We start from the raw sequence: 26316 nt of genomic DNA on the forward strand, positions 1-26316 counted from the left end.
TTTTAACAACACCAGCCTCTTCAGTAATTCAATACATGTGATTTAAAGATAACAGAAAGATACCATTATCCGTCTACCAAATCGAGAATTACTTTTAATGTGTTTCTAATATTCATTACGTATGGGAATATACCAAGATAGGCACTGTCATATACTGTGCTGGGATTATAGATTGATAAAACCTTTCTGGAAAAGTGTTTCCACTTTTTCAAGTGTTCCTATTTCTAGGGCCTTAAAATACTTAACATACCTTTTAACCTAACAATTTGCCTTTAGCAAGTAATCATCTATATTTGTCAAGCATTTAAGTATAAAAATGTTCATTGTAGGTCAAGTACAGTAACTCATATTTGTAATCCCAGCACTTTGGGAGGTTGAGGCAGGAGGATCACTTGAGTCCTGGAGTTCAAGACCAAAGTAACATGACAAAACCCCATCTCTACAAAAAAAATAAAATATTTGCCAGGCATGGTGGCACACATCTGTAGTCCCAGCCACTCAGGAGGCTGAGGTGGGGGATTGCTTGAGCCCAGGAGTTTGAGGCTGCAGTGAGCTTTGATCGTACCACTGGGCAACAGAGTGAGATCCTGTCTCTACAAAGAATGAAAAGAGAAAATGTTTATTGCAGCAACATATGTAATACTAAAGACTTAGAAATAATTAAATATCTAACAGTAAGGAGTTAATATGGAATAGGAGAGTTAAACTGTGAAACCATTCATATGATTAAATATTATAGAGCTATTAAAAATCATATTGTCGGCCGGGCACAGTGATTCACTCCTGTAATTCCAGCACTTTGGGAGGCTGAGGCAGGCGGATCACAAGGTCAGGAGATCAAGACTATCCTGGCTAACATGGTGAAACACCATCTCTACTAAAAAAAAAAAAATACAAAAGGCCGGGCGCGGTGGCTCAAGCCTATAATCCCAGCACTTTGGGAGGCTGAGACAGGCGGATCACGAGGTCAGGAGATCGAGACCATCCTGGCTAACACCCGTGAAACCCCATTTCTACTAAAAAATACAAAAAAAAAACTAGCCGGGTGTGGTGGCGGGCGCCTGTAGTCCCAGCTACTCGGGAGGCTGAGGCAGGAGAAGGGTGTGAACCCAGGAGGCGGAGCTTGCAGTGAGCCGAGATCACACCACTGCACTCCAGCCTGGGCGACAAGTCATATTGTATAGGGATGAGAAAGGGTTTAAAATAATACCTGGATGAAAAACAGGATGCAAGGTATTACATAGCTCCATTTTGGCTGAGTGTGAGATGATTGTGAATTCTTTATTTTTTGCTATTTTCCCACATTTTCTATAATTATGTATTTTGCAGTTGGAAGCAAAAATAACCATTGAAAATTGTTTTCAAAGAATAATATTCAAGAGAATACAAGGTGCAGTGAGTTCTCAATATTTATTTAAAATATGTAATCCCAGCACTTTGGGAGGCCGAGACGGGCAGATCACGAGTTCAGGAGATCGAGACCATCCTGGCTAACCCGGTGAAACCCCGTCTCTACTAAAAAATACAAAAAACTAGCCAGGTGAGGTGGCGGGCGCCTGTAGTCCCAGCTACTCGGGAGGCTGAGGCAGGAGAATGGCGTGAGCCCGGGAGGCGGAGCTTGCAGTGAGCTGAGATCCGGCCACTGCACTCCGGCCTGGGCGACAGAGTGAGACTCCATCTCAAAAAAATAAAATAAAATAAAATAAAATAAAATAAAATAAAATAAAATGAAATAAAGAAATCTGTGGACCATTAACAGCAGTTATCTTTAGGTGATTTAATGTTGTTTTATAGATGGGTCTTTATTGATGGGATGTCACTATGTTGCCCAGGCTGGTCTTGAACTCCTGGCCTGAAGGAATCTTCCCACCTCTGCCTTCCAAGTAGCTGGGATTACAGGCACAAGCCATGGCAAATGTAGTATATTTTTATTTATTTTTTAGTGATGGGATCTCACTGTGTTGCCCAGGCTGGACTCCAACTCCTGGGCTCAAGTGATCCTCCAGCCTCAGCCTCCAGAGTAGCTGGGACTATAGGCACATACCACTCTGCCCAGCTTTATTTTTAAACTTTATTTCTATTTGTTTTGCAACTTTTGCTCTGTTAACAAATCTACTACTCTTATAAAAAGTTAAAAAAACATTCTTTTATTAAAACAAAGATTAGGCCAGGCATGGTGGCTCACGCCTGAAATCCCAGCACTTTGGGAGGCTGAGCTGAGTGGATCACCTGAGGTCAGGAGTTTGAGACCAACCTGGCCAACATGGTGAAACCCCGTCTCTACTAAAAATACAAAAATTAGCCAGGAGTGCTGGCACATGCCTGTAATCCCAGCTACTCAGAAGGCTGAGACAGGAGAATCACTTGAACTCGGGAGGCAGAGGTTGCAGTGAGCTGAGATTGCATCATTGCACTCCAGCCTGGGCGGCAGAGCGAGACTTCGTCTCAAAAAAAAAAAAAAAAAAGATTATATCCTTATCAGAGATTTAATGGATACTAACCATATTTAATCATCAGTCTCATTATGCTGATTTAATTTTTATTATCCATATATTGTCATATTTAGGTTATGTTCATTTTTCACCAATTTTGTTAATCCCTAGTGTTTTCGTTTGTTTTTGAGATGGAGTCTCGCTCTGTTGCCCAGACTGGAGTGCAGTGGTGCAGTCTCAGGTCACTGCAACCTCTGCCTCCTGGGTTCAGGTGATTTTCCTGCCTCAGCCTCCAGAGTAGCTGGGATTACAGGCACCTGCCACCACACCCAGCTCATTTTTGTATTTTTAGTAGAGACAGGGTTTCACCATGTTGGCCAGGCTGGTCTTAAACTCCTGACCTCAGTTGATCCATCCTCCTCTGCCTCCCAAAGTACTGGGATTACAGGCAGGTGCCACCGCGCCTGGCCGTGTTTTTTGTTTATAAAAGAAAAAGAAAATTCCTAGAGTGCACTTTACTCCCTGATAGGAGACTAAATTATTTAAATATAAATTTTAGAAGGTACATGTTAAATTAACCTAATGAATTAGTAGCGTTCAGAAGTGTTTGTATCTGTTAAAGGTTCGAAATGTACAAACTACTTTCTTTTAATGGTGATTTTATTTCTAGTAAACTAAGAAATCATTATGCAGAAGAAACAGCACCCCCTTAACAAATATAAAAATGTTCTTTTTATAAACCGTCTCTGTTCTCCCTTTATTGTTAGGAAGGAGTAATCTGTTTTCATGTGATATAAGTACTTGTGAGTCATGTTGAGTTTCTTCACTCATTGTCCAATTCCCAGGCAATCTGTAGGTGGAGTTAACCTTTAGTTACATAATATAACAAAACAAACATTAACCCTACTGCTTCTGGGACAGTCTTCTCACCAAAACTCAGGGAAAATGGGAGGGTGTTGCCACTGACTGGCTTAATGAAAGTATCTGACAAATGTAAGAGTTCTTTCAAATAGTGAAATAAGAAATGTATATCAAGTATTTGATGGACTACTTACTTTCTATCTATACACACACACACTATGTATCAGTGTATAATGTGTACTTTCATTTTATAGCTATTAAATATGAGGTTCTAGAATGAGTTTTCAGTTTGCAGAATTCTGAGAATGTAGTGCCATCACCTTTGTGAGGACAACAACCACGATTGCACTCGCCATATTTATTAGTCAAAATGAAGCAAAGTCAATCTGTGGAAAGCTTCGTTTTGTTTTTGTGATTAGTTTGTTTAATAAGACATTCAAATTATGATCTTTAATATTGTTTCTTCCCTTAATAGCTTGGTGCTAACAGTGGTTTGCACATCATCATCTTTGATGAAATTGATGCCATCTGCAAGCAGAGAGGGAGCATGGCTGGTAGCACGGGAGTTCATGACACTGTTGTCAACCAGTTGCTGTCCAAAATTGATGGTGTGGAGCAGCTAAACAACATCCTAGTCATTGGTATGTTTACTTTCTTAAAAAGTATGGTTCATTCAAAAACATTAGCCGTAAGTTCTGAATTAAGATGTGTGTAGGTTGTGATTAAACTGTTTTGCCAGTGTTTCCAAATTAGAATCCAGTGATATTAAATAATCTTTTGTAATGCCTAGGCTTAATAGGAAAAATAAAAGATGCATTTCAGTCACTTGTAGGTTTAAGCTTATAGCCCACCTGCAGATGAAAAAGATGTAGGTTGAAGCTTATAGCTCACCCAAAAATGAAAAATACACATGAAACAGTGGAATGCAGTGGTTTTCAAACTGGGTCTTGCAGGCCTTCAGGGGTCCTCAGAGGTGCTTTCAGGGTCAGTGAGGGCCAGGGAGTGCATTTCAGATCCTACATCACGATTATGACTTCCTCTTTTAGCTGTTTTAAGTACTGAGGTGCTTCTGAAGATGACTTCTAGGGGGAAAAAAGAAAAACACCCTGCTGTTGTATGAAGTCTGAAAACCACTGGCCTATTAAAAAAAGAAGCAACTTTGGAGTCAGAGAGATCGTGTCACATTGCCCCTCTGTCACTTGGACAGATTATTTACCCTTTGAACCTTAAATTTTCTTTTTAAATACAGGAAGTTTTCATAACATTTATATTTCATTGGCTTATACAATAGTGAAATAGTAAAGCAAAGTCTCCTTAACTTGTTAGGGAAATTACTATTCTTATATATACTAAAAGGACATTTGATTTTATTTTTGAACTCTGATCATTTGTTGTTTTGTTTTAACATCCGTGTTCAGGAATGACCAACAGACCGGATCTGATAGATGAGGCTCTTCTTAGACCTGGAAGACTGGAAGTTAAAATGGAGATAGGTAAGGAGATCTGTCACTGATTGGTGAGTGGTAGGGGGAGTGGAGGCATTTCGAGTTCATTAACAGGATCAATGTCATGTGGCTTAGTACTTTTTAGAAAAGTTTTATATCATGAGAAGTAGATGTTTACATGCTTGAGTACCTATAAGGAAAATATTAGGATTATAACAATCTCCTCTAGGCTGGGCACAGTGGCTCACGCCTGTAATCCCAGCACTTTGGGAGGCTGAGGCAGGTGGATCACTTGAGGCCAGTAGTTCGAGACCAGCCTGGCCAACATGGTGAAACCCTGTCTCTACTAAAAATACAAAAAAATCAGCCGGGCATAGTGGTGTGCACCTGTAATCCCAGCTACTTGGAAGGCTGAGATGGGAGAATCGCTTGAATCCAGGAAGCGAAGGTTACAGTGAGCTGAGATCGTACCACTGCACTCCAGCCTGGGAAACAGAGCGAGACTGTGTCTCAAAATAATAATAAATAATAATAATAATCTCCTTTGATGGTGCTTTCGAGACTAGGAAAATGCCTATTTTATTTTTAATTTCATCAGGCTTGCCAGATGAGAAAGGCCGACTACAGATTCTTCATATCCACACAGCAAGAATGAGAGGGCATCAGTTACTCTCTGCTGATGTGGACATTAAAGAGCTTGCCATGGAGACCAAGAATTTCAGTGGTGCTGAATTGGAGGGTCTGGTGCGAGCAGCCCAGTCCACTGCTATGAATAGACACATAAAGGTGAGAAAAATCAGCTAAACAGATTATAAACATTATGCCAGAATTCTTTCTCTTTTCTTTCAAGCATATCAAGGAGTAGGGAAATACTGACTTTTGGTGGAGAAGAGATGGTAAAAGGAATAAGAATTAATTGTCAACTGCTAAATCTTCAGAGTAGCAGGAAGGAAGATAATGTTTGCATCTGCCCTATAGTAACTGCTGACTCATCTACCTTAGGTCATCACCATCTGACACAGACTTGTGAAGTGAAAATTTTGAAGGAGTGTTTTTAAATCTTTGTACTGTATTAAAAGTTGTGGCCAGGCGCGGTGGCTCAAGCCTGTAATCCCAGCACTTTGGGAGGCCGAGACAGGTGGATCACGAGGTTAGGAGATGGAGACCATCCTTGCTAACACGGTGAAACCCCCCCATCTCTACTAAAAAATACAAAAAACTAGCCGGGCGATGTCCCAGCTACTCGGGAGGCTGAGGCAGGAGAATGGCGTGAACCCGGGAGGCGGAGCTTGCAGTGAGCTGAGATCCAGCCACTGCACTCCAGCCTGGGCGACAAAGCAAGACTCTGTCTCAAAAAAAAAAAAAAAAAAAAAAAAAAGTGGTAATATGGCCGGGCGCGGTGGCTCATGCGTGTGTTCCCAGCACTTTAGGAGGCCGAGGCAGGCAGATCACAAGGTCAGGAGATTGAGACCATCCTGGCTAACACAGTGAAACCCCATCTCTACTAAAAATACAAAAAATTAGCTGAGCGTGCTGGCGGGTACCTATAGTCCCAGCTACTCGGGAGGCTGAGGCAAAAGAATTGCGTGAACCCAGGAGGCAGAGCTTGCAATGAGCCAAGATCATGCCACTGCATTCCATCCTGGGCAACAGAGCGAGACTCCATCTCAAAAAAAAAAGAAGTTGTAAGAGGAAGTGGGAGTTTCCACATACTAGAATGTGGGGGGCTGCTTTATTCAGCAAATATATGAATACTTGATGTGCTCACAGTATTGGGCTGAAGACATAAAGATAATAATTGAACTCTTCCCTCGAGTTCAGAGTCAGGAAAATGGACATATTTTCAAATTAGTACCATAATATTGTAATTACTATGGTAGAAATACGTACTAGGATACTTTTATTTTGATAAATAAAGTGCTCTTGATCTTCCATCTCTTCTCTCCTTCAGGTTTTAGTTACCACCTGTAGACAGATTTACTGAATATATCTGTCTCCTACTTTCAGATTTGCACTAAATACCCTCACCTAGATGTTTTATCAGGTTTCAGATTTAATATTCCAAAACCAAATTTCCTGTCTTTTTTACTACTTTCCTTTCTGCTCCCATTTCCCTGTTTATCCCAATTTCCCAGGCTTAAAACATCAGGATTACCTTTGATTCCTGACACTCTACTGTGCCCTACATCAAGTCACTTGCCAAATTTTTTCAGTTCTGTCTTGGCAGTGTCTTTAGTTCTCACTGCCACTACCTACCTTCTCTTTGATTAACCTTCTTGTTTCATATCATTCAACCATTCAGACATTTTCAGTGATTCCCCATCATTTACAAAACAAAGTACAGGCTTTTTTGGGTCTTTTGAGTCCTCTAGATCTGTCCCTAACTGGTCTTTTGGGTCCTCTACATCTGACCCTAACTGGCCTTTCCAAATGTGCTCCTGATTGTTCTCCAGATGCTTCAGCCAAACGTAAATAATCACCGGTCATCAGACATTAATTTATTTTTCAACCTCTCTGCTTTGATTTTGTTTTTTTGCATCACTGAGGATCTTCATCCTCTACATTTACCTGTCTTTTCATTACCTGGCTCATATGCTACCACTGTCCTCACACCTTTTCACATTTTCCCTTTCAAGAATGTTATACTCGTTTCCTTCTTGAAATCGTAATGTATCATTTATGGTACTGTCAGTTGACTTTGGTTCACGGTAGATTTATTTGGCATCTACTGCATTGCTAGCCCTGTTCTAGGAGTTAATACTCCAATTGCAAACAAGTAAAGTACCTACCATTAAGCCGCCCACAGTCTAACCCTCCACGTGCAGAAACAGAAAGTACATGCAAGGCCAGGAAGTGAACGCATGTCAGATATGGTCAACTTGTGGGGTGAGAAAAACCTTCATATGCATGTCTGTTGGTAGAACAGGGCCTTTTAGGTAGAGGGAACAACATATGCAAAGGAGCAGAGACACAGAATAACATAGTAATTGGAGTAATTTAGTATTGCTTCAGCATGGAAGTTAGGGGAGGGGTGGTCGAGAGAGATTGTGGGGGATAAGTCAGGAGACTAAAGCAGGGATGGAGCACAAAAAGCCTTTTATACTCTGCTAAGAAGTATGGACTTTTTTTCTGTGAGTAGTGCTAAGCCGTTGAGTTTTAAGAATAGCAGTGACATAGCGTTAAAACATAAGATCACTCTGGCAGCTGTGTCGAGTGGAGTAGTTAGAGGAGTGAAGTTGGCGACACAGGACAAGAGGGGGAACTTTATAACAGTTCAGGCAAGAAATAAAAGCCTGAACAGTTAGGCTGAGTATGTTGTAGATATTTGGGTATATCCTATCACTGGTTCTAGACCAGGAGTCCAGCCAGCTACCAGTTTTTATGAACAGAGGGCTTTTTTGGAACACAACCACACCCATTAATTGGTGTACTGTCTGTGGTTGCTTGCATGCTACAGTGGCAGAGTTGAGTATTTACAGCAGGGACTGCATGGCCCACAAAGCCTATTTTTGTGCTTTTATTTTAGGTACTATCTGCCACTTTACAGAAGTTTGCTGGCCCTCATTCTAGACTTTAAATCCCTATCTTATTCACCTCAGAGTCTCCCACAGTACCCCAAATAGGTCTAAGTAATGAGCACATGGTAGGTGTCCAGTAAATTTTTTTTCTTTTTTTGAAACAGAGTCTTGCTCTGTCCCCCAGGCTGGAGGGCAGTGGCACTGTCTTGGCTCACTGCAACCTCTGCCTGCTAGGTTCAAGCGATTCTTCTGCCTCAGCCTCCTGAGTAGCTGGGGCTACAGGCATGTGCCACCACGCCCAGCTAATTTTTTGTATCTTTAGTAGAGTTGGGGTTTCACCATGTTGGCCAAGCTGGTCTCGAACTCCTGACCTCGTGATCCGCCCGCCTCGGCCTCCCAAAATGCTGAGATTACAGGTGTGAGCCACCACGCCCAGCTAATATTTTTTAAATGAGTAAACTTTTATAAGTATTCTGGAATCAAACTCTATCCATAAGTCATAATTTCCCTATGTAATAGAAGTGGCTTTGTTCTAGCTCAAGAATGCCAAAGGTTTAGATGGTGTGGAAATATTGTATTGGGTCTTTATAGAATGTATCCATTCAGGGACTATGTTTTTATTCTTCTTGCTATACTCTTTTTTTTTTGTTCGTTTGTTAGTTTGTTTTGAGACAGAGTCTCGCTCTTTCGCCCAGGCTGGAGTGCAGAAGCGCAATCTTGGCTCACTACAAGCTCTGCCTCCCAGGTTCAGCCATTCTCCTGCCTCAGCCTCCCGAGCAGCTGGGACTACAAGCACCTGCGACCACGCCTGGCTAATATTTTGTATTTTTAGTTGAGATGGGGTTTCACCGTGTTAGCCAGGATGGTCTCAATCTCCTGACCTCGTGATCCTTCCGCCTTGGCCTCCCAAAGTGCTGGGATTACAGGCATGAGCCACCATGCTGTACCGTTTTAATAAGAAGAGATGGTGACTTCAAGAAAAATGATGTAAACTGTGTGAAAATTGCTCCCTACCATACTGTTCTTTCATCTCAGACCACATGGGTGTATCCTGACATAATCCACAGTCACTAGTTTACTAGTTGTTGTATTTTTCACATGCGTTGGCCATGGAATTTTTCTCTTATTTAGTCATTTGTCATTTTAACTACAATAATCCCATCCCAAAATTTCACTTTAAGCCATTGTCTCAGTAAGAAACATGCTTTCTTCAAGCATATATTGGGTTTATCTACATATGAGGCAATGAGGAATGGTGGGAAGATCGCAGATACCGTAGTCAGAAGGTGTGGTTATGCATTACGTTTCTTTCACTTTTTTGTTTCTGACCTGTCAAGGGGAAATACTACCTATCTAATCAGATTTTTATGAGAATGAAAACAAATACTTTATATAAAAGTGCCTTGTAAACTCTGTACATGCTAGTTATCTCCATTTTTTATTATTAGCTGATTTGAGAGGATATCAGTACATCCTTTTTAATAGATGAATTTCTGATTTTTATTGACTCTTTGTAGTTACACTTTTTCTAATTGTAAAGCTAAAATGTTTGTCACCCTTGTACAGAATATATTATCCTTCTGATTTGCAAGTAACCAGTAGTGCAAATACTTCACATTGTTTTCATCACTTTTTTCCATGTGACAGAATTAGCTATAAGCTTCAGGTGATATATATTGACTTGTGACCATTACTCCTTGTACCAAACAGCTCCTAATTTTTCACCCTGTCAGTGGAATAACTATGTAGGCACTTTGGGGATGAGAAAGCTATGTAAGACACTAATCTTACCCCCAAAAAGAAGTATTACTGACGTTTCATTTTCTGCATTTTTAAAAATCTGCATTGTCAGAAGGTCTTTAAAGACTATTTTTCCAGTGACTTGTCCTTGGCTAAACAAAAGAAATAAAGTTTTAGTCTTCCATTGCTATAGATGTTTAGAGCTTTACTAATCGTGATTGATGAATAAATATTTAAATTGAAACATAATTTAAAGTTGTTACTGAACTTTAAAAACATTTAAAACGTACAAGTGTTACGATGTTCTTTCTTTGTATTTTAAAAAGTCATTATTAGTGTTATTTTGCTTCCTTTTCAGAAGATTGAGGCCTAAACAAAGATTTAGTCAGGTGGACTAAACAAGTCTTTCCTGTTAAACTGTTTTTTCAGGTTTTCTGAAACAAGTGGAAAATCTGGTCATAAACACCTGTTGTTCATGTCATTTGTACTTGAACCTATGATTGCGGTCAACTAAAATTCATGTGACATTTGGTTTTTTTTATCCTGTAAGGAATTTCTGCTTCAGGTAGAGAAGATTCATAACCCAAATTTTTTCTCTAATCTGTTGTGAGGAAATAAACTGAGGACACACACACATACACTCACACACTTTCCACCTGAGTCAAAGCTCTAAGTTATGTTTACAGAATTTCATAAAATTTCTTATTTTTTTGCAGAATTTTTGATTGATTAAGGTCATTCTACCCTTAATTTAAGAGGAATGATAAGAACTTTGAAAGGTCAGATTTAAAAGGTTATGAAATTTAAGGGTGACCACTTGATATTTGCTAGTGTTGAAATACAAGTTTATTAGTTTCTGCAGGTATAAGCTGAAAGATGCTGCCTCTTCTATATTGATTAGCTGTTACAAATAAAATGCAGGAAAAATGTTGCTAATTCAAACAAATGAGAAAAGATTTTCTGAATGAGTAAAAATTCAGAATTATAGACTTTTTAAAATAAGATTTTACAAATTTTGATAAAATGCTAAAAGTCAACCAAGAGCAGTCCTTAGAAAATTTATTTTAATGAGCAGGTAGGAATAATTTGCAATTGGAATATTCATTGCTTACAATTATGTAATTTATAGAATTCCTTGTGTGGCTGAAAACAGCTTGTTCTGAAATACTTCTTCCCCACACCCATCTTAATTCACTTTTAAGAAGGGACTTAGCAATTAATTGGGTGAGTCTTTTCTTAATAATTAGCAAAATGACAAGTTTTATACCAGCTTCAGTCCTGAAATCTGTCTTATTTTTTTGGCAAATGCTGAAAGATGGGCAAGATTTTTCTTTCATACTGTTGTATGTATCTGTCATTTGAATTCGGTTTTACTATAAGAGAATCAGAATGCAAAATATTATGGTAAAAACCTAGACCTGTATAGGAAAGAGGTGTTTAAAGTGAGGCTGGTAGCTTTGTTGAGATTTTAATGTTTTGGTCAGAGCTCCTGTCTTCACTTTGGCTTAAGAGTTTGTATCTTGTAGAATCCTTTCAGATGTATCAAAAAGTTTGAATCAGAGTTAAAACTTTTACATAAGGGTACCTAGGAAGGAAATCCTGTATCTGCCTTTTATAATTTATGAAAACCTCCAGGTTTGTATAAGTATGAAATGAGATAATGTGATATGATGAAATTAGATAGTGTATATGAGCATACTTTATAAACTATGAAGAACTATAGACAGTTATTAATTATCATAATGCTTTCATGGATATGCTTGGTTCCTGTGACACCATTTTTCTTTTTTTCTGTTTTTTTTTTTTTTTTTTTTTTTTTTTTTTTTTTTTTTTTTGGAGACGGAGTTTCCCTCTTGTTGCCTAGGCTGAAGTGCAATGGCACAATCTCAGCTCACCACAACCTCTGCCTCCCAGGTTCAAGCAATTCGCCTGCCTCAGCCTCCAGAGTAGCTGGGATTACAGGTGCCCACCACCATGCCCGGCTAATTTTGTATTTTTAGTAGAGAGAGGGTTTTGCCATGTTGGTCAGGCTAGTCTTGAACTCCAGACCTCAGGTGATCCGCCTGCCTTGGCCTTCCAGAGTGCTGGGATTACAGGTGTGAGCCACTGTGCCGGGCCCATTTTTCTTTATTTAAACTTAGAAATGCCAAATAAATGCAATTAATATTTATCAAATGCCTCATATGTGCCAATATAAGCCCTATTAATAATTTAAATGTTTATGTTTTATTTGTTTGTTTGTTTTTGTTTTTGAGAGGGAGTCTCGCTCTGTCGCCCGGGCTGGAGTGCAGTAGCGCGATCTCAGCTCACTACAAGCTCTGCCTCCTGGGTTCACGCCGTTCTCCTGCCTCAGTCTCCCAAGCAGCTGGGACTACAGGTGCCCGCCACCACGCCCAGCTAATTTTTTGTATTTTCAGTAGAGACGGGGTTTCACCGTGTTAGCCAGGATGGTCTGAATCTCCTGACCTCACGATCCACCCATCTTGGCCTCCCAAAGTGCTGGGATTGCAGGCGTGAGTCACTGTGCCCAGCCCAATAATTTAAATGTTAATTGTTCTATTGAAGTAAAATATTTGTCTCTTTGTTACTTCTTACTTTCTTTACAAAAGTATAGAAGTTATAGATGATGGCATTCTTTTAGTAAAAGATTCAAGAATGTCAAAGCATATAGGGAAAAATGAGAAAGGCCATCTCTAATACTGTTTTCCTTTCACTCTCCAGAGTTAGCCAGAATTTGGGATATATCTTTGAAGTTTGTTTTCTTTATATAATATTTACATTCATATACATGTGTGCTTTTTTAAAAAAATGAACATTAATAGAATTATACTGCAGTATACATTTTTCACTTACAAATATTCCTTGGATAGCTTTCTGTGTCAATATATGTAAGTCTCCTTCATTATTTTGAACAAATGCAGAGTATTCTAGAATATTGCCACATAATGGAAAATATAAGATCCATGAACACAGGGACCTTTTCCGTTTTATTTACTGCTATGACTCCAGTTCCTCGAACAGGCTTGGTGTCTGGTAGGTACTCAGTAAATAGACTTAATGAATAATTCATTTAACATATGGATTATTTCTGGTTGTGGCTGTTGAAAATAGTACTGTTGTGAAAATGCTTACTTGCCTCCCTGTGCACACGACGAATCATCTTCTAGGGTGGCCGTCCAAATATCTTTTCAAAGACATGGTTTCATTGTCTTGTAGTTTCTGGTGTTGCCAGTGAGAGTTATCATACCAATCTCATTCTGGTTTCTTTGCAGGAAACCTATTTTTGTCCCTCAGAAAAGTTCTAGGACTTTCTCTTCACCTTTGGTGCTCTGAAAGTTTACAACAGTGGGTCTGGACATCGTGTGCTGCTTTTCATTTATCCCAGTCATCACTCACTGAACCCTTTAAACTGCAGAGGCACGCCTTTCTTCAGCTATAGGAAATTTTTTTCTCCTCTGTCTTTTATTGTTTCTTCTCTGTGACTCTTTCTGTTCTCTCCTTCCGAGAATCCTGTTAGATCACAGTTAAAACTTCTGGATATTTCTTTCATGCTTTGTAGCCTTTCTGTCTCACTTTCTGTCATTTTGTGGGATTTGGGGCGGAGAGGAAGATAAATAACTGTTCTGTTTGCCATCTTCACCCAGCTTCCTGACATAGTTCTTTTTATCCCACAAGGGTGACTTTTTTTTAAATCTGTCATTTCATTTGTCTCGCAGTCTCTTCCTAAAAAAAAAATATGACTCATATTTCATAATAATCGATGGGTGGTTGATATTTATTTAACATGCTTTTGTTTCATAGTCAGCTTTTTTTGAAGATGCTTTTTTTTCTCAAAGCCATAATACCAATTTAAAAATTAGGTTGTGTTGCTTTGTGCTATTGGTAGTGAGCCCAGTCGCTTTAAAACACGTGTTGGTATCTTAATCACTCATCAGGTCCAGGCAGCTCCAAGTGCTGATAAAGGCCTTGATGCTTCTCCAGATGTCTAAATGCTAGGTTCAGGTGCAGTAAGTAGACTGTTGGGAGCTGGCACATAGATTCTGAAGCACAACGTATTATTACAAATCAGAGTTTTAGGTTCTTGGTCTCCTAGAGTAATGGTTCTTAAGCCTGGTTCAGTACCAGAATCACCTGTGGTACTTGATAAAGCTATAAAGACCCTCTATTAGACCTGTTAAATCAAAATGCTATGGGGAATGGAACTGAGTGCCTGTATATCTCTGAAGGCTCTGGAGGTTATTCTGATATGCAGCCAAGTATGACTGTGTTTTCATGTCTGTATATATTTTCTTTTTGTATGGGTTTTCACTGTTCTTACTCTCTGTATGTATTTTTTCTTACTCATTCCTCATGAGTAAAATGGTTATACAGTGTCCCTTGGTACAGATGTGTTCTAATTTACGTAACATCCCCTCTTGGTAGACATTATTAATATGCTTCTAGTCTTTTTTCATAACAAGTTACTTTAGTACACTTGTACTTGTATACTTGTACATGTAACTTTGTACACATTTGTGAATATATGGGATAAATTACTAGAAGTGGACTTGTTCAGAGGGTATATATATTTGTGAATTTGAGAGATGTGTTTTCTTTGATTCCAATTTTTAAAATTGTTTTAAAATACCCATAAAATTGACTGGGTGCAGTGGCTCATGCCTGTAATCTCAGCACTTTGAGTGGCCGAGGCGGGTGGATCTCAAGGTCAGGAGATCAAGACCATCCTAGCTAGCATGGTGAAACCCTGTCTGTAGTAAAAATACAAAAAATTAGCCAGGCGTGGTGGCAGGTGCCTGTAGTCCCAGCTACTCGGGAGGCTGAGGCAGGAGAATGGCGTGAACCTGGGAGGTGGAGCTTGCAGTGTGCCGAGATCGCGCCACTGCACTCCAGCGTGGAAAACAGAGCAAGACTCCGTCTCAAAAACAAACAAAAAAAACCCATAAAATTTACCGTGTAACCATTTTAAATGTACAATTCAGTGGCGTTAAATGCATTCTTAATGTTGTGCAACCATCACTACCTTTCGTCTCCAGACCTCTTTTCATCTTGTAAAACTGACTGAAACTCCATACCCATAAACGGTAACTCCCCATTCCTTCCTCTCCCTATCCCTGGCAACTACCATTTACTTTCTGTCTCTTGGATATCAGCTACTCCAGGAACCTCATATAAGTGGATTGTACGGTATTTGCTTATTTAACTTAGCATAATGTCCTCAAAGTTCATCAAGTTGTAGCATGTCAGAATTTTCTTTCTTTTTAAGGCTGAATAATATTCCATTGTGTGTACATAACACGTTTTGTTTTTCCGTTCCTCTGTCAATGGACATATGGATTTCTTCCACATTTTAGCTATTGTGAGTAATGCTGTCATGAACAAGGCTGTACAGATATCTCTTCAAGACCCTGTTTTCAGTTGTTTGGGGTATAGGCCCAGAAGTGGAATTGCTGGATCATATGATAATTCTATTTTTAATTTTATTAGGAACCACCATATTTTTGTTTCCCATGGTGACTGAACCATTTTACTTACATTCCCACCAGCAGTTCATAAAGGTTCTGATTTCTCCGCATCCTCACCAACACTTCTTATTTTCTGCATTTTTGTGGTAGTAGCCTTCCTAATGAGTATGAAGTGAAATCTCTTTGTAGTTTGGATTTGCATTTCCCTAATGATTAGTGAGGTTGAACATCTTTTCATGTGCTTATTTAAGGCCATTTGTATATCTTTTTTGGAGAAATGTTTGTTTAAGTTCTTTGCCCATTTTTGATTTGGTTTTTTCTTATTCAATTATGGCAGTTCTCTATGTATTCTGGATATTAATCCCTTATATATGTGATTTGCAAATATTTCAGATTTTTTAATGTATGAAAATATGCGTTTTAATCCTCAAGAGTTAACGTTCTTAAACTGAAAATATTCTTAGCTATTCTTAAATCTTGGAAGTCCTTACATGTTGTTTTTATCTCTTCTTAGGCCAGTACTAAAGTGGAAGTGGACATGGAGAAAGCAGAAAGCCTGCAGGTGACGAGAGGAGACTTCCTTGCTTCTTTGGAGAATGATATCAAACCAGTGAGTATGCCCATTGAGTATCTATATAGGCCAAAAAGTAATGATAATAACTCAGGAGAAAAATAAGTGCCATTTACCCAGTATTATGGAAGGTTATAGCATATGCAGTTTCATAAAATGAGAAAATCTTAATATTGGAAATGTTCAATATGCAAACCATCTGTATAATAATCCCAATGGCTGGTGATAATACTTACCTAAATATTTTCATGATAGGAAGCTTACCATCTTGTAAGGCAGGCCATTCAGTTTTGAGACTTTCCATTTATTGTTTTACTTTATATTGAACTAGAGCTAATTTTCTGATTGGTTCTTATACAATCCCAAACTACAGAAACCTAAATTCAGTCCATCTTCCATATGTCAGTCATTAGGATATTTAAAATTGACGCTCATATCCTCCTTCTCCTCTCTCTCTCTCTTTTCTCCTCAGCCTCCTCCAAGGCATCCCTTTTTCTTGCTCAATACATTTAGTTTCTCTGACTACTATAGTTTCTAAGACTTAAAAAAAGTGTTAGTTTTCTTAAAAGGCATTCAAAATAGTCATAGTTGAGCTTTAGAATGCAGTATAAGGTTATTAACCCATTTTCCTATAAAACAACTACTAACATTTGAGTAACTTTTGTTTAGAGTCTTGTGTTAATACAAAAACAAATTGTAGAAAGTCCCAGTTCTTAAAGAGTGTGTGTTTGGTTTTCTTTCTTAAATGGACCTCAGGTCCATTAAGATTAGTCTTAATCTTTATGACACACTGTTATTAGTCTGTATTTTCATGGTGTGTAAAATAAGATATGGTATATGTAGTTTTCTGGGACTTGGTATTTATTAAATATTTTGTTGCCAAGAGTCATCTATGTCAGGAATTCCCAACCACCAGTACTGGTCCGTGACCTGTTAGGAACTGGGCCACACAGCAGGAGGTGAGCAGCAAGCAAGTGAGCCTCATCTGTATTTACAGCCACTCCCCATTGTTCGCGTTACCTCCTGAGCTCTACCTCCTGTCAGATCTTTGGTGACATTAGATTCTCATAGGAGTATGAACTCTGTTGTGAACTGCATATCTGAGGGATCTAGATTGCACACTCCTTATGAGAATCTAATGCCTGATGATCTGTCACTGTCTCCCATCACCCCCAGATGGGACCATATAGTTGCAGGAAAACAAGCTCAGGCTCCCACTGATTCTACATTATGGTGATTTGTATAATTATTTCATTATATATTACAATTTAATAATAATAGAAATAAACTGCACAATAAATATAGTGATGTAGTGTGCTTGGGCCGGGCACGGTGGCTCATGCCTGTAATCCTAGCACTTTGGGAGGCTGAGGCAGGCAGATCATGAGGTCGGGAGTTCAAGACCAGCCTAACCAACATGGTGAAACCCTATCTCTACTAAAAATACAAAAATTAGCTGGGCATAGTGGTGTGTGTCTGTAATCCCAACTACTCAGGAGGCTGAGGCAGGAGAATCACTTTGAACCCAGGAGGCAGAGGTTGCAGTGAGCCAAGATCGCACAACTGCATTCCAGCCTGGGTGACAAAGCGAGACTCTGTCTCAAACAAACAAACAAAAAAGTAATGCACTTGAAACATCCCGAAACCACTGCCTTCCCCTGCATGGAAAAATTGTCTTCTATGAAACTGGTCCCTGATGCCACAAAGGTTGGGGACTGCTGATCTATATGATTTCTTAGAACTAGACATCATTCATTTTCATGCTGAATAGCATTCCATTGTGTGACTACCACAGTTCATCTATTTTCCTGTTGATTGTGAATGTTGTCAGTTTTTTATTAAAAACAGATTTGTCATAAGCATTCTTGAATGAATTTCTCTTATTTAGGAGTAAAATTATTGGGTTGTTGGATATATGAATGTCCAGCTTTAAAAAAACATTTCCCAGTGGTTGAACCAATTAACACTGCCCCCAATACTGTGAAAAATATCCGTTTGTTCTGTATCCTCTCTGACACTTGGTATTATCAGATTTATTTTTTATTTATTTTTGAGATGAAGTCTCACTCTGTCGCCCAGACTGGAGTGCAGTGGCGCAATCTCAGCTCACTGCAACCTTCATCTCCCAGATTCAAGCAGTTCTCCTACCTCAGCTTCCTGAGTAGCTGGGATTACAGGTGCCCGCCACCATGCTTGGCTAATTTTTGTATTTTTAGTAGAGACGGGGTTTCGCCATGTTGGCCAGGCTGGTCTCGAACTCCTGACCTCAGGTTGTCTGTCTGCCTCGGCTTTCCAAAGTACTGGGATTACAGGTGTGAGCCACTGCACCCAGCCTCAGATTTAATTTTTGCCATTCAGTTGAGTGTAAAATGAGATCTCGTTTCAGTCTTGATTTGCATTTTAGTTATTACTTAAGAACTTAAGCATTTCTCCATATGTTAATTGACCACAGGCATGTGTTGTGTGAAATACTGTTCAAGTCTTTTGCCTGTTTTTCTGTTGTACTGCTTATTTGACTAATACAAGTTCTTTATATACTTTTTTCTCAATTTTGTATTGTGTTAAAATACATATGAAGTTTACCATTGTAATCATTTTTAAATGTATAGTTCAGTGGTATTAAGCACATTCATAATGTTGTGTAATCATCACCACCATCCATCTCCAAAACTCTTTTCTTCTTCTTGAACTGAAATTCTATACCCCTTAAACAATAATTCTTTTTTCCCTCCCCTACAACACCTGACAGCCACCATTCTACTGTCCATCTTTATAAATTTCACTAATCTTAAGTACTTCATATAAGTGAAATCATAGTATTTGTCTTTTTGTAACTGGCTTATTTAATGTAGCATAATGTCCTCAAGGTTCACCCATCTTGCAGCAAGGGTCTGGAGGATAAAACAAAAAAAATGAAGTTATGAGATATGTAAGGAAGATATACATGTTATGTATCTTGGGAGAGTCACTGTTTTATGGTTCAGGTATCTTAAAGCTTCTGCTGTGAGGCTTGGAGTATATAACTGGAAAAATTAAAGACAAAAGCCAGCCTATAATTTTTTTTTTTTTTTTAAATGAGATGGAGTCTCTCTCTATCTCCCAGGCTGGAGTGCAATGGTGTGATCTCAGCTCACTGCAACCTCTGCCTCCCGGGTTCAAGAGATTCTCCTACCTCAACCTCCCAAGTAGCTAGGATTATAGGCACACACCACCACAGCCAGCTAATTTTTGTATTTTTAGTATAGATGGGGTTTCACCATGTTGGCTAGGTTGGTCTGGAACTCCTGACATCAGGTGATCTGCCTGCCTCAGCCTCCCAAAGTGCTGGGATTACAGGCTTGAGTCACTGCGCCCAGCTGTAAAAATTTCTTAGAACAGCCATTCGGCCAGTATGAATTAGGCTCATCATTACTTTTTACACTACTACAGAATTTGCCATATCCAGGCCAAAGAATGAGGACCTTCCTCTGTATGCAGGAATCAAAGGACCAGTATATGCAAGGAGACTACCTAAAAAGTGGTCTGAAAAATTATTTTGTGGCAAAGTAATAGAGAAATGAGATCGCTGGATACTGTTTCAGAGTCAGTGTTACAAAAACAGCTTTGTGTGAGGTGCATGTTCTAAAGAACTGTTAAAACTATTCCATACATCAGGTAATCAAAAGTTGACTTTTTGAGGGATGTGATGATATTTTAAAAGTTGAAATTCTCAAGATACATGATCTTTACATGTACGTGATCTTTACATATGGTAGGTTATGTTTTCCTATTCTGTTAACCTCATGAAAATCCAATTCAACGGTAAATACTAAAGTTATTGACTACTTTTGGCAGCTGTTTTGATGGGAGGTATAACCTTTGAGATTAAAAGTTGAAAATGAAGAAGGGTGTAATTTAAGCTCCAATATGTAGTGAACACAAATAGAATTATCATCTGTATTAATTGCTTTTATATCCTTTTCATTACAGCTGCTCATTTCTATCTCATCCTAAATCTTGTATTTACACATATAAACTTACGTTGGTGCCATTTAACTATGTCCCTTACCACAAAGTTGATGTGAACATGATCTTCTCATTACCATTTCATATTCTCATGTTAATCCATAGCACCTGCAATCAGTGTTAAGGTAGTATATTTGTCAACTGCGCTGTTTCTAATTTCTAAGTCCATAATCTCTTTTTTCCTTTGTTCTTAACAGAACAGCCTCAAACTGCATAGTGTTGATAAAAATAAGCACATTGGAACATACTCTTTCTCTCAGGAATTATGAGGGTTTGAGCTCTGGTAGATTCTGAGCCTAGAATCCATTGTTTTTATTCCATGAGGTTATTCAAAGCAGCCTTTTTTTTCCTATTGGGAAAAAAGTTAAATGATAAATTATACAAGTTGTTTTGCTTTCCAGGCTTTTTATATTAATATGGGATAGTGATCAATACCTTTAGCATGTACGAATTATAACTCATCTTTTATACTGTTAAATATTTTAGTTTTTAACACTAATGCTCAAAGTGCTTTAAACTGTCCTTTTTCTTAATAGGCATTTGGCACAAACCAAGAGGATTATGCAAGTTACATTATGAACGGTATCATCAAATGGGGTGACCCAGTTACTCGAGTTCTAGATGATGGGGAGCTGCTAGTGCAGCAGACTAAGAACAGTGACCGCACACCATTGGTCAGCGTGCTTCTGGAAGGTGAGGACGAATGAGAAGATGGGATTAAAAGTTAAAGGAAAAACAGCATTTTTTAAAAGCCCTTAAGCACATTCTAGAAAATTGAATTCTTTCCCATTTTTAACCTTGTTCTTGATCTGAAAATAGTAATCCAGTCTATGTACCAATATTTTGTACAAATTAAAATTCTCTTGGGGTAGAATGTTACTGAGGAATGATAGTAACTAGTTTTCTTGTAGGATTATATCTGTATTTCTGTGGCACTTAATACACTGAATGATGCCACATAGCTTCAATTCAATTAAATAAATATTTACTGAGTACTTGCATTTTAGTCATTCAGCTAGTTGCTGGGGATACAAAGATGTTCAAGTATTCATTCAGTCTGGTCATGAACAAAGGCAGTGTAAAGAAATTCCTGACTACAGTGTGTGTGTGTAAAGTTGTGTGAATACAAGTCATTTTGCATAGGGGTGGTCGAGAAAACTAGAGATGATATTTAATCTAGGCCTTGAAAGACCAGTTAGGATTTTACTGAGTAGACAGACAAAAGGGGAAGAACATTCCATTCACAAATAATTAATTTACAGTTATAATTAGTATGACAGCAGAAAAGTTCAGTGAGGCCCCATGACAAGGGAACCTAACTACCTTTAAAGGTCTGGGGGGTGAGAGCTCCCTGAGAGAAACATATTAAGCCATAACTTGACCAATGAGGAGACTCTGGCCAGGCAAAGTCATTGGGGAAGATGTTTGAAGCAGAGCATGTAAGTTCTGGGCAGGAAGGAGCTTGAAACAGAAAGGGAGATTGTCCTGACATGAGACTGTAGAAGCAGACAGAATCCAGTTCATATAAAGCCTTGTAGGCCATGTTAAAGATTTAGACTATCTTAGGGGCAATGGAAAGCCATTTGTAGGATTTTAAGCAGTGAAGCCACATCATCATGACTGCTTTATGATGGAGAATGGATTGGAGGGGCAAAAAGATACAGGAGAGACAATTTTGGTTAGAAGCAGTTGGATTAGCCTTAATGAGAGTCGATTGTGGTTTGAAGTATGTGGAGTAGTGTAGATGGAGATAAGTAGACTAATTAGAAATATTGAGGAGATAGAATAAAAATGACCACGTTATTATTGTGAATCATAATTAAGCTAACATTTTTTGAGCCCTTGCTATTTGCCAGTCACTCTACTAGCACTGTGCACATACTATCTATTTAAACCCCACTTAAGTCCTCCAAGGGTCAATGCTGCTGTTGTCTCTATTTTGTAGGTGGAGAAGCGGAAACTTAGAAATATTTGTTAGATTGGATGTGGGCAGAGGTATCAAACATGACCCCCTGGGTTCTGGCATACACAGCCCGGTAAATGATGCTGTTTACTAAGATTGGGAACACTAATGGAAAGCAGATTTCTGGAAGAAAGTTGATGAGTTCAGTTTTGAACATGTTAAATTCAAGGGTCATATAGGAGAAGTAAATCGGAAATGTTGATCTGCCTGCCTGTTGGATATGTGGGTCTGGCTGGCAGTAGACTCATGAGTTGTCAGTATGTAAGACTGTGGTTGAAGCCATGGGAGTGGATGAAATCACTTAAAGTGAGGGTATCGGTTGAGATGAAAAGGAGGACTAGAACTTGTATCTGAGGCATGTTAACACTTAAGGACTAAACAGAGCAGAAAAATTGACAAAAGAGACTGAGCAAGAGTAACCAGAGAGGAAAGAGGGGAAAGAGAGAATGTGTATTACAGAAGCCAAGAAAAGAAACATATTTTAAGAAAGAGGGAAATTATGAATTGTATCAAATGCTCCTAAGAGGCTGAAAAAGATACCAAAGTGTTTGTTGGGTTTGATGACATGGAGATCATTTGTGACCTTGATGGGAGCCTGTTCAGTGTAATGGGGCTGGGAGCCATAAGATTTAGTGAGGATGGGTGGGAGGTGAGGAACAAAAGCAACCACTGTAAATAATTACATAGGCAAGTTCCATTTTGAAGGGAGAAGAAGGTGTAGTGTTGAGGGGTATAATATCCAGAAAGTTTTTTGTTGTTATTTAATAAACTGTCAGATAGACTAGAACATGCTAAAACACTTTTGGAAAGGCCTCAGGGAAGAGGAAGAAGTTGAACATATGGGAGAAAGGAACAATCAGTAATGTCAGGTTCCTGAGAAGATGGGAAGGAAGGTTTGATTGGTTTATGGTTGAATGAGGGACACAGCTTCCAAAACAGGGAAGGGAAGGCAGGGATGTCTAAGTGTAGGTAGGTTTGTAGATTTGCTTGCCTTTATGAGAAAGCCTGAGTCTTTAGAATTCTAGCTTTTTACATCACATTTGCTTCTAATAAGGCAGTTTTCCCCTGCCCCCAATATCAGCTCCTAAGAAGATTGTATTTTTTTGTTAGACAAATTATTTGATAGAACTAATAAGTACTGATAACATAAGTACTGATATGCATTTGAATGCATTCTCTTAAGAAGCAAAACCCTTACACTCTGTATATTTTGCCAAAAGTTTGAAAGATTAAGGGTATGTGAGAATGTCAGGAGGCATGTATTTCACCATACTTTTGAGAAATGCTAATTAGTTCGTTAAGTTTAGTTGCTAATAAATAAGAGAAAACATGTCTGCTGTGAAATTGTGTCAGGAAATGTTAATGAGCAACTAGTCAAGACCTCAGTATGTTCTGGATAAAAGTTTAAACTTGTTTTATTTCCCTTTGCTTAGGTTGGCTTTTTTCCCCTGACTTGCTCATGTCTTTATGCAGGCCCTCCTCACAGTGGGAAGACTGCTTTAGCTGCAAAAATTGCAGAGGAATCCAACTTCCCATTCATCAAGATCTGTTCTCCTGATAAAATGATTGGCTTTTCTGAAACAGCCAAATGTCAGGCCATGAAGAAGGTATCAAGATTTTACTTTCATTTTAATTTCCTATCTCTTAAATGTGTGTGTGTGTGCACATATATATGCCTTTGTACGTGTATACATATAAACCCATAGCAACTGTGTCCTTCTCAATTGAAACCAAATTATCAGAATTTGGGGAGAAACAGTGACTGTTTTAGATTTTTTAACTTTGTAATGTATTTTATTGAGTACCTTTACCTTCTAAATTATGCTTTGTTTAATACATATTAAGATTGTTTCATTTCCTAGTTTTGTATCAATTTTATTAAAAGAGTCATAGTTGAAAATGTTTGAATAAAGTGGGACAAATTCATTTAGGATTTTTTAAAGTTCTTTCATTATGGTACAAAGTTGAACTGTTTGGGGTCAATTAAGTTGAGGAAGACAGAGATGTATCAATGGGAAAATAGTCCAGGAATCCCTACAAAAGGATAGTTTTATATTAGGCAATAATCAGAATCTGCTTGGTAACTTGATGCAGTTCTCATCCATCTTCCTTTCTCCAAGTGCCACTCGTCACCTTCTTAATTAACATGGCCACTTTATACCATCAGTGAAGTTAGAACAGCATAGAATAGAATCCTAGAGCTGAAAAGTCTGTAAGACCATCTGGTCCATCTCTCTCACATTCAAGCAAGTGCCATGCAACAGCAACAGAAATCAATGATGAAGACTCTAAATGGCTGTTCCGTCTTACTTGTTAGATCATGTTTCCATTGCTCTTCTAATTTTGCATACTGCCAGTCAAGAAATTATTTCTTATATCGGTCTGAAGTATTTCTTTTATTTAAATTCTTTTTTTCATGCTTGATCTTTTATAGATATGAACTGACTATGTAAGTCCAAGAAATGCGGGAAAATCAGAATGAGGTGAAAGAATCTTGAGAATTGAAGTGCTACCTAGTAAAGACAGCTCAGGGTTTTCTTTTAAGTTGCTCTTAGGTATTCGCTCTATAAGGATATAGTGTAGAATTCTTCGGTGTTTCTTTGGGAAAGAGACTGAGGAGGAGAAATAGATTTAAAAGGAAGATGACTCCCAAAAAATGTAAGCTTGAAAAGCTAGTCTCTTGTTTGTGCAGGTGGCAGAAAATTGCACAGGGTACTTCAGATGGATGGAGGAAGCAGAACTTGTAGCAGGATTCCAGGCATAAACACTGAAGAGTCCAGAGAAATACATAAAAATCTTTGAAATTGAGTGTGAAAGAGAAATATTGCCAGACTCAAAAAGAACTTATAATATCATATTCTGTCTCTGAGGTGAAACCAGTAGTATCTGTCCTTCCCAGGAAAAATAATGGGGACCAGTAATTTCCCTAGAGTAGGTAGGGCTGTTTTTCTTTGTTTTTTTGTTTTCCCTTTGATGGGAACCCTTAACCTACTTCTTCTGGTAAAAATTTAAATAGCAGCCCTTGAAATCTGTAGCTGTTGAATGTCCCATTTATTTATTGAATAGCTAATTCTATTTGCATTTTCCTAAATCATCTATTCCTGTGCTTTTTCAAAAGTAGTAGTCAGCTTTGCAGATGGTAAATTACTCCATTGCTTTCCACCAGCTGCCAGCTTCTACCTCAGATGTACTCTGAGATGTGGGTGGATGGTCCTAGTTTTTCTATAAAGTTTTTAAAAAGTACTTTAGGCTTCTGCAGATCAAAGCTACTTCGTAAGTGTGAGATATTATCATTTTTATTATTTTAATCTCTTGCAAATTGACTTGAAGGGGGAAGGTAATATGTGCTGATTTTAGAGGCTTAAATGGTTAAATTAATGGCTTAATAACTTATGATTTAATCTTCAAATTGTTGAAGCCTTTCAAGGTAGAGTTTTAGATGAGTGGAAGGCTAGGGAGTATAAAAATAAGTGTCCATACAAGCTTATTCAAAATTGTTTTAATTCGTGATTCACTGCCCGGATCATGCATGCACTCTTAAACTTATAAAAACTATTTCTGCTTCAGCGGTATAATAAATTTGTATTAGAATTTTTGGTTTTCCTTGGGGGAAAAATACTATTCTTTGTAATTAAAGTTCAGAAAAGAGAAAAGAATGAAGCATAGGTGTCTTGGAAATATATTAGGAATATTACAAAATCTTTCCCTGCAAATAGTTTTCACATTGTTACCTAATGATAGATTGACAAAAGCCTAAGGGCTCAAACCAGTCTAAAGATGCTAAGTCTTCCAGGTTGTTTTTGAAAATGAAATGTAAATGTCATTCTTTAGTATAAGTTCTAGTCTACCTCCCATTACTGTTCTTGCCCCTCCATTTTTAGTGTGAGGATGGGAAGATGTTTTAATTTTTTTTCAGAAGACAAATAATTTATAAAGTTTTGTATTTCTGGAGAAAACCTTTCTTTTGTTGTAAGTGCAAAAAATAAGGTAGCTTTTTCTAATTACAGAAATAATTTAGAAAATACAAGAAAGAACAGAAGAAAATAAAAATAAATTCATATTTGTCCTTCAATTCTCTTTACCACTCAGACATGCATATACACATGAACACATTTACCCCTCCCTTATATATTGGGAATTACATTGAAACATACTGGTGTAAACTTGCTTTTTTTACTTAAAATATTATGAACTTTTTTCAGTGTAACTAAAGCTTATCTGAGTATTATTTTAAATTAATAGCTGTCTAATATCTGAACAGTCCCTTTTTTGTTGGACCATTAGGTTGTTTCCAGGTTTTTTTCATAATTATAAATAAT

The 26316-nt window shown here is 38.2% G+C and overlaps 1 protein-coding gene across 5 annotated transcripts in view; it reads left to right on the forward strand.

The window, feature by feature from the left end:
• Positions 1–26316, forward strand: part of NSF (N-ethylmaleimide sensitive factor, vesicle fusing ATPase) — a 161449-nt gene that overhangs the window by 93787 nt on the left and 41346 nt on the right. For all 5 annotated transcript variants that reach the window (XM_008012238.3, XM_037993900.2, XM_037993899.2 and 2 more), the window contains exons 10-15: positions 3769–3934; positions 4712–4786; positions 5337–5524; positions 15973–16068; positions 20571–20727; positions 23471–23604. In XM_008012238.3, coding sequence (XP_008010429.1) covers positions 3769–3934; positions 4712–4786; positions 5337–5524; positions 15973–16068; positions 20571–20727; positions 23471–23604 — 816 coding nt within the window. The remainder of the gene's footprint in view (positions 1–3768; positions 3935–4711; positions 4787–5336; positions 5525–15972; positions 16069–20570; positions 20728–23470; positions 23605–26316) is intronic.

The sequence above is a fragment of the Chlorocebus sabaeus genome, chromosome 16 (assembly GCF_047675955.1).
Source record: "Chlorocebus sabaeus isolate Y175 chromosome 16, mChlSab1.0.hap1, whole genome shotgun sequence".
Taxonomy (NCBI): Eukaryota; Metazoa; Chordata; class Mammalia; order Primates; family Cercopithecidae; genus Chlorocebus; species Chlorocebus sabaeus.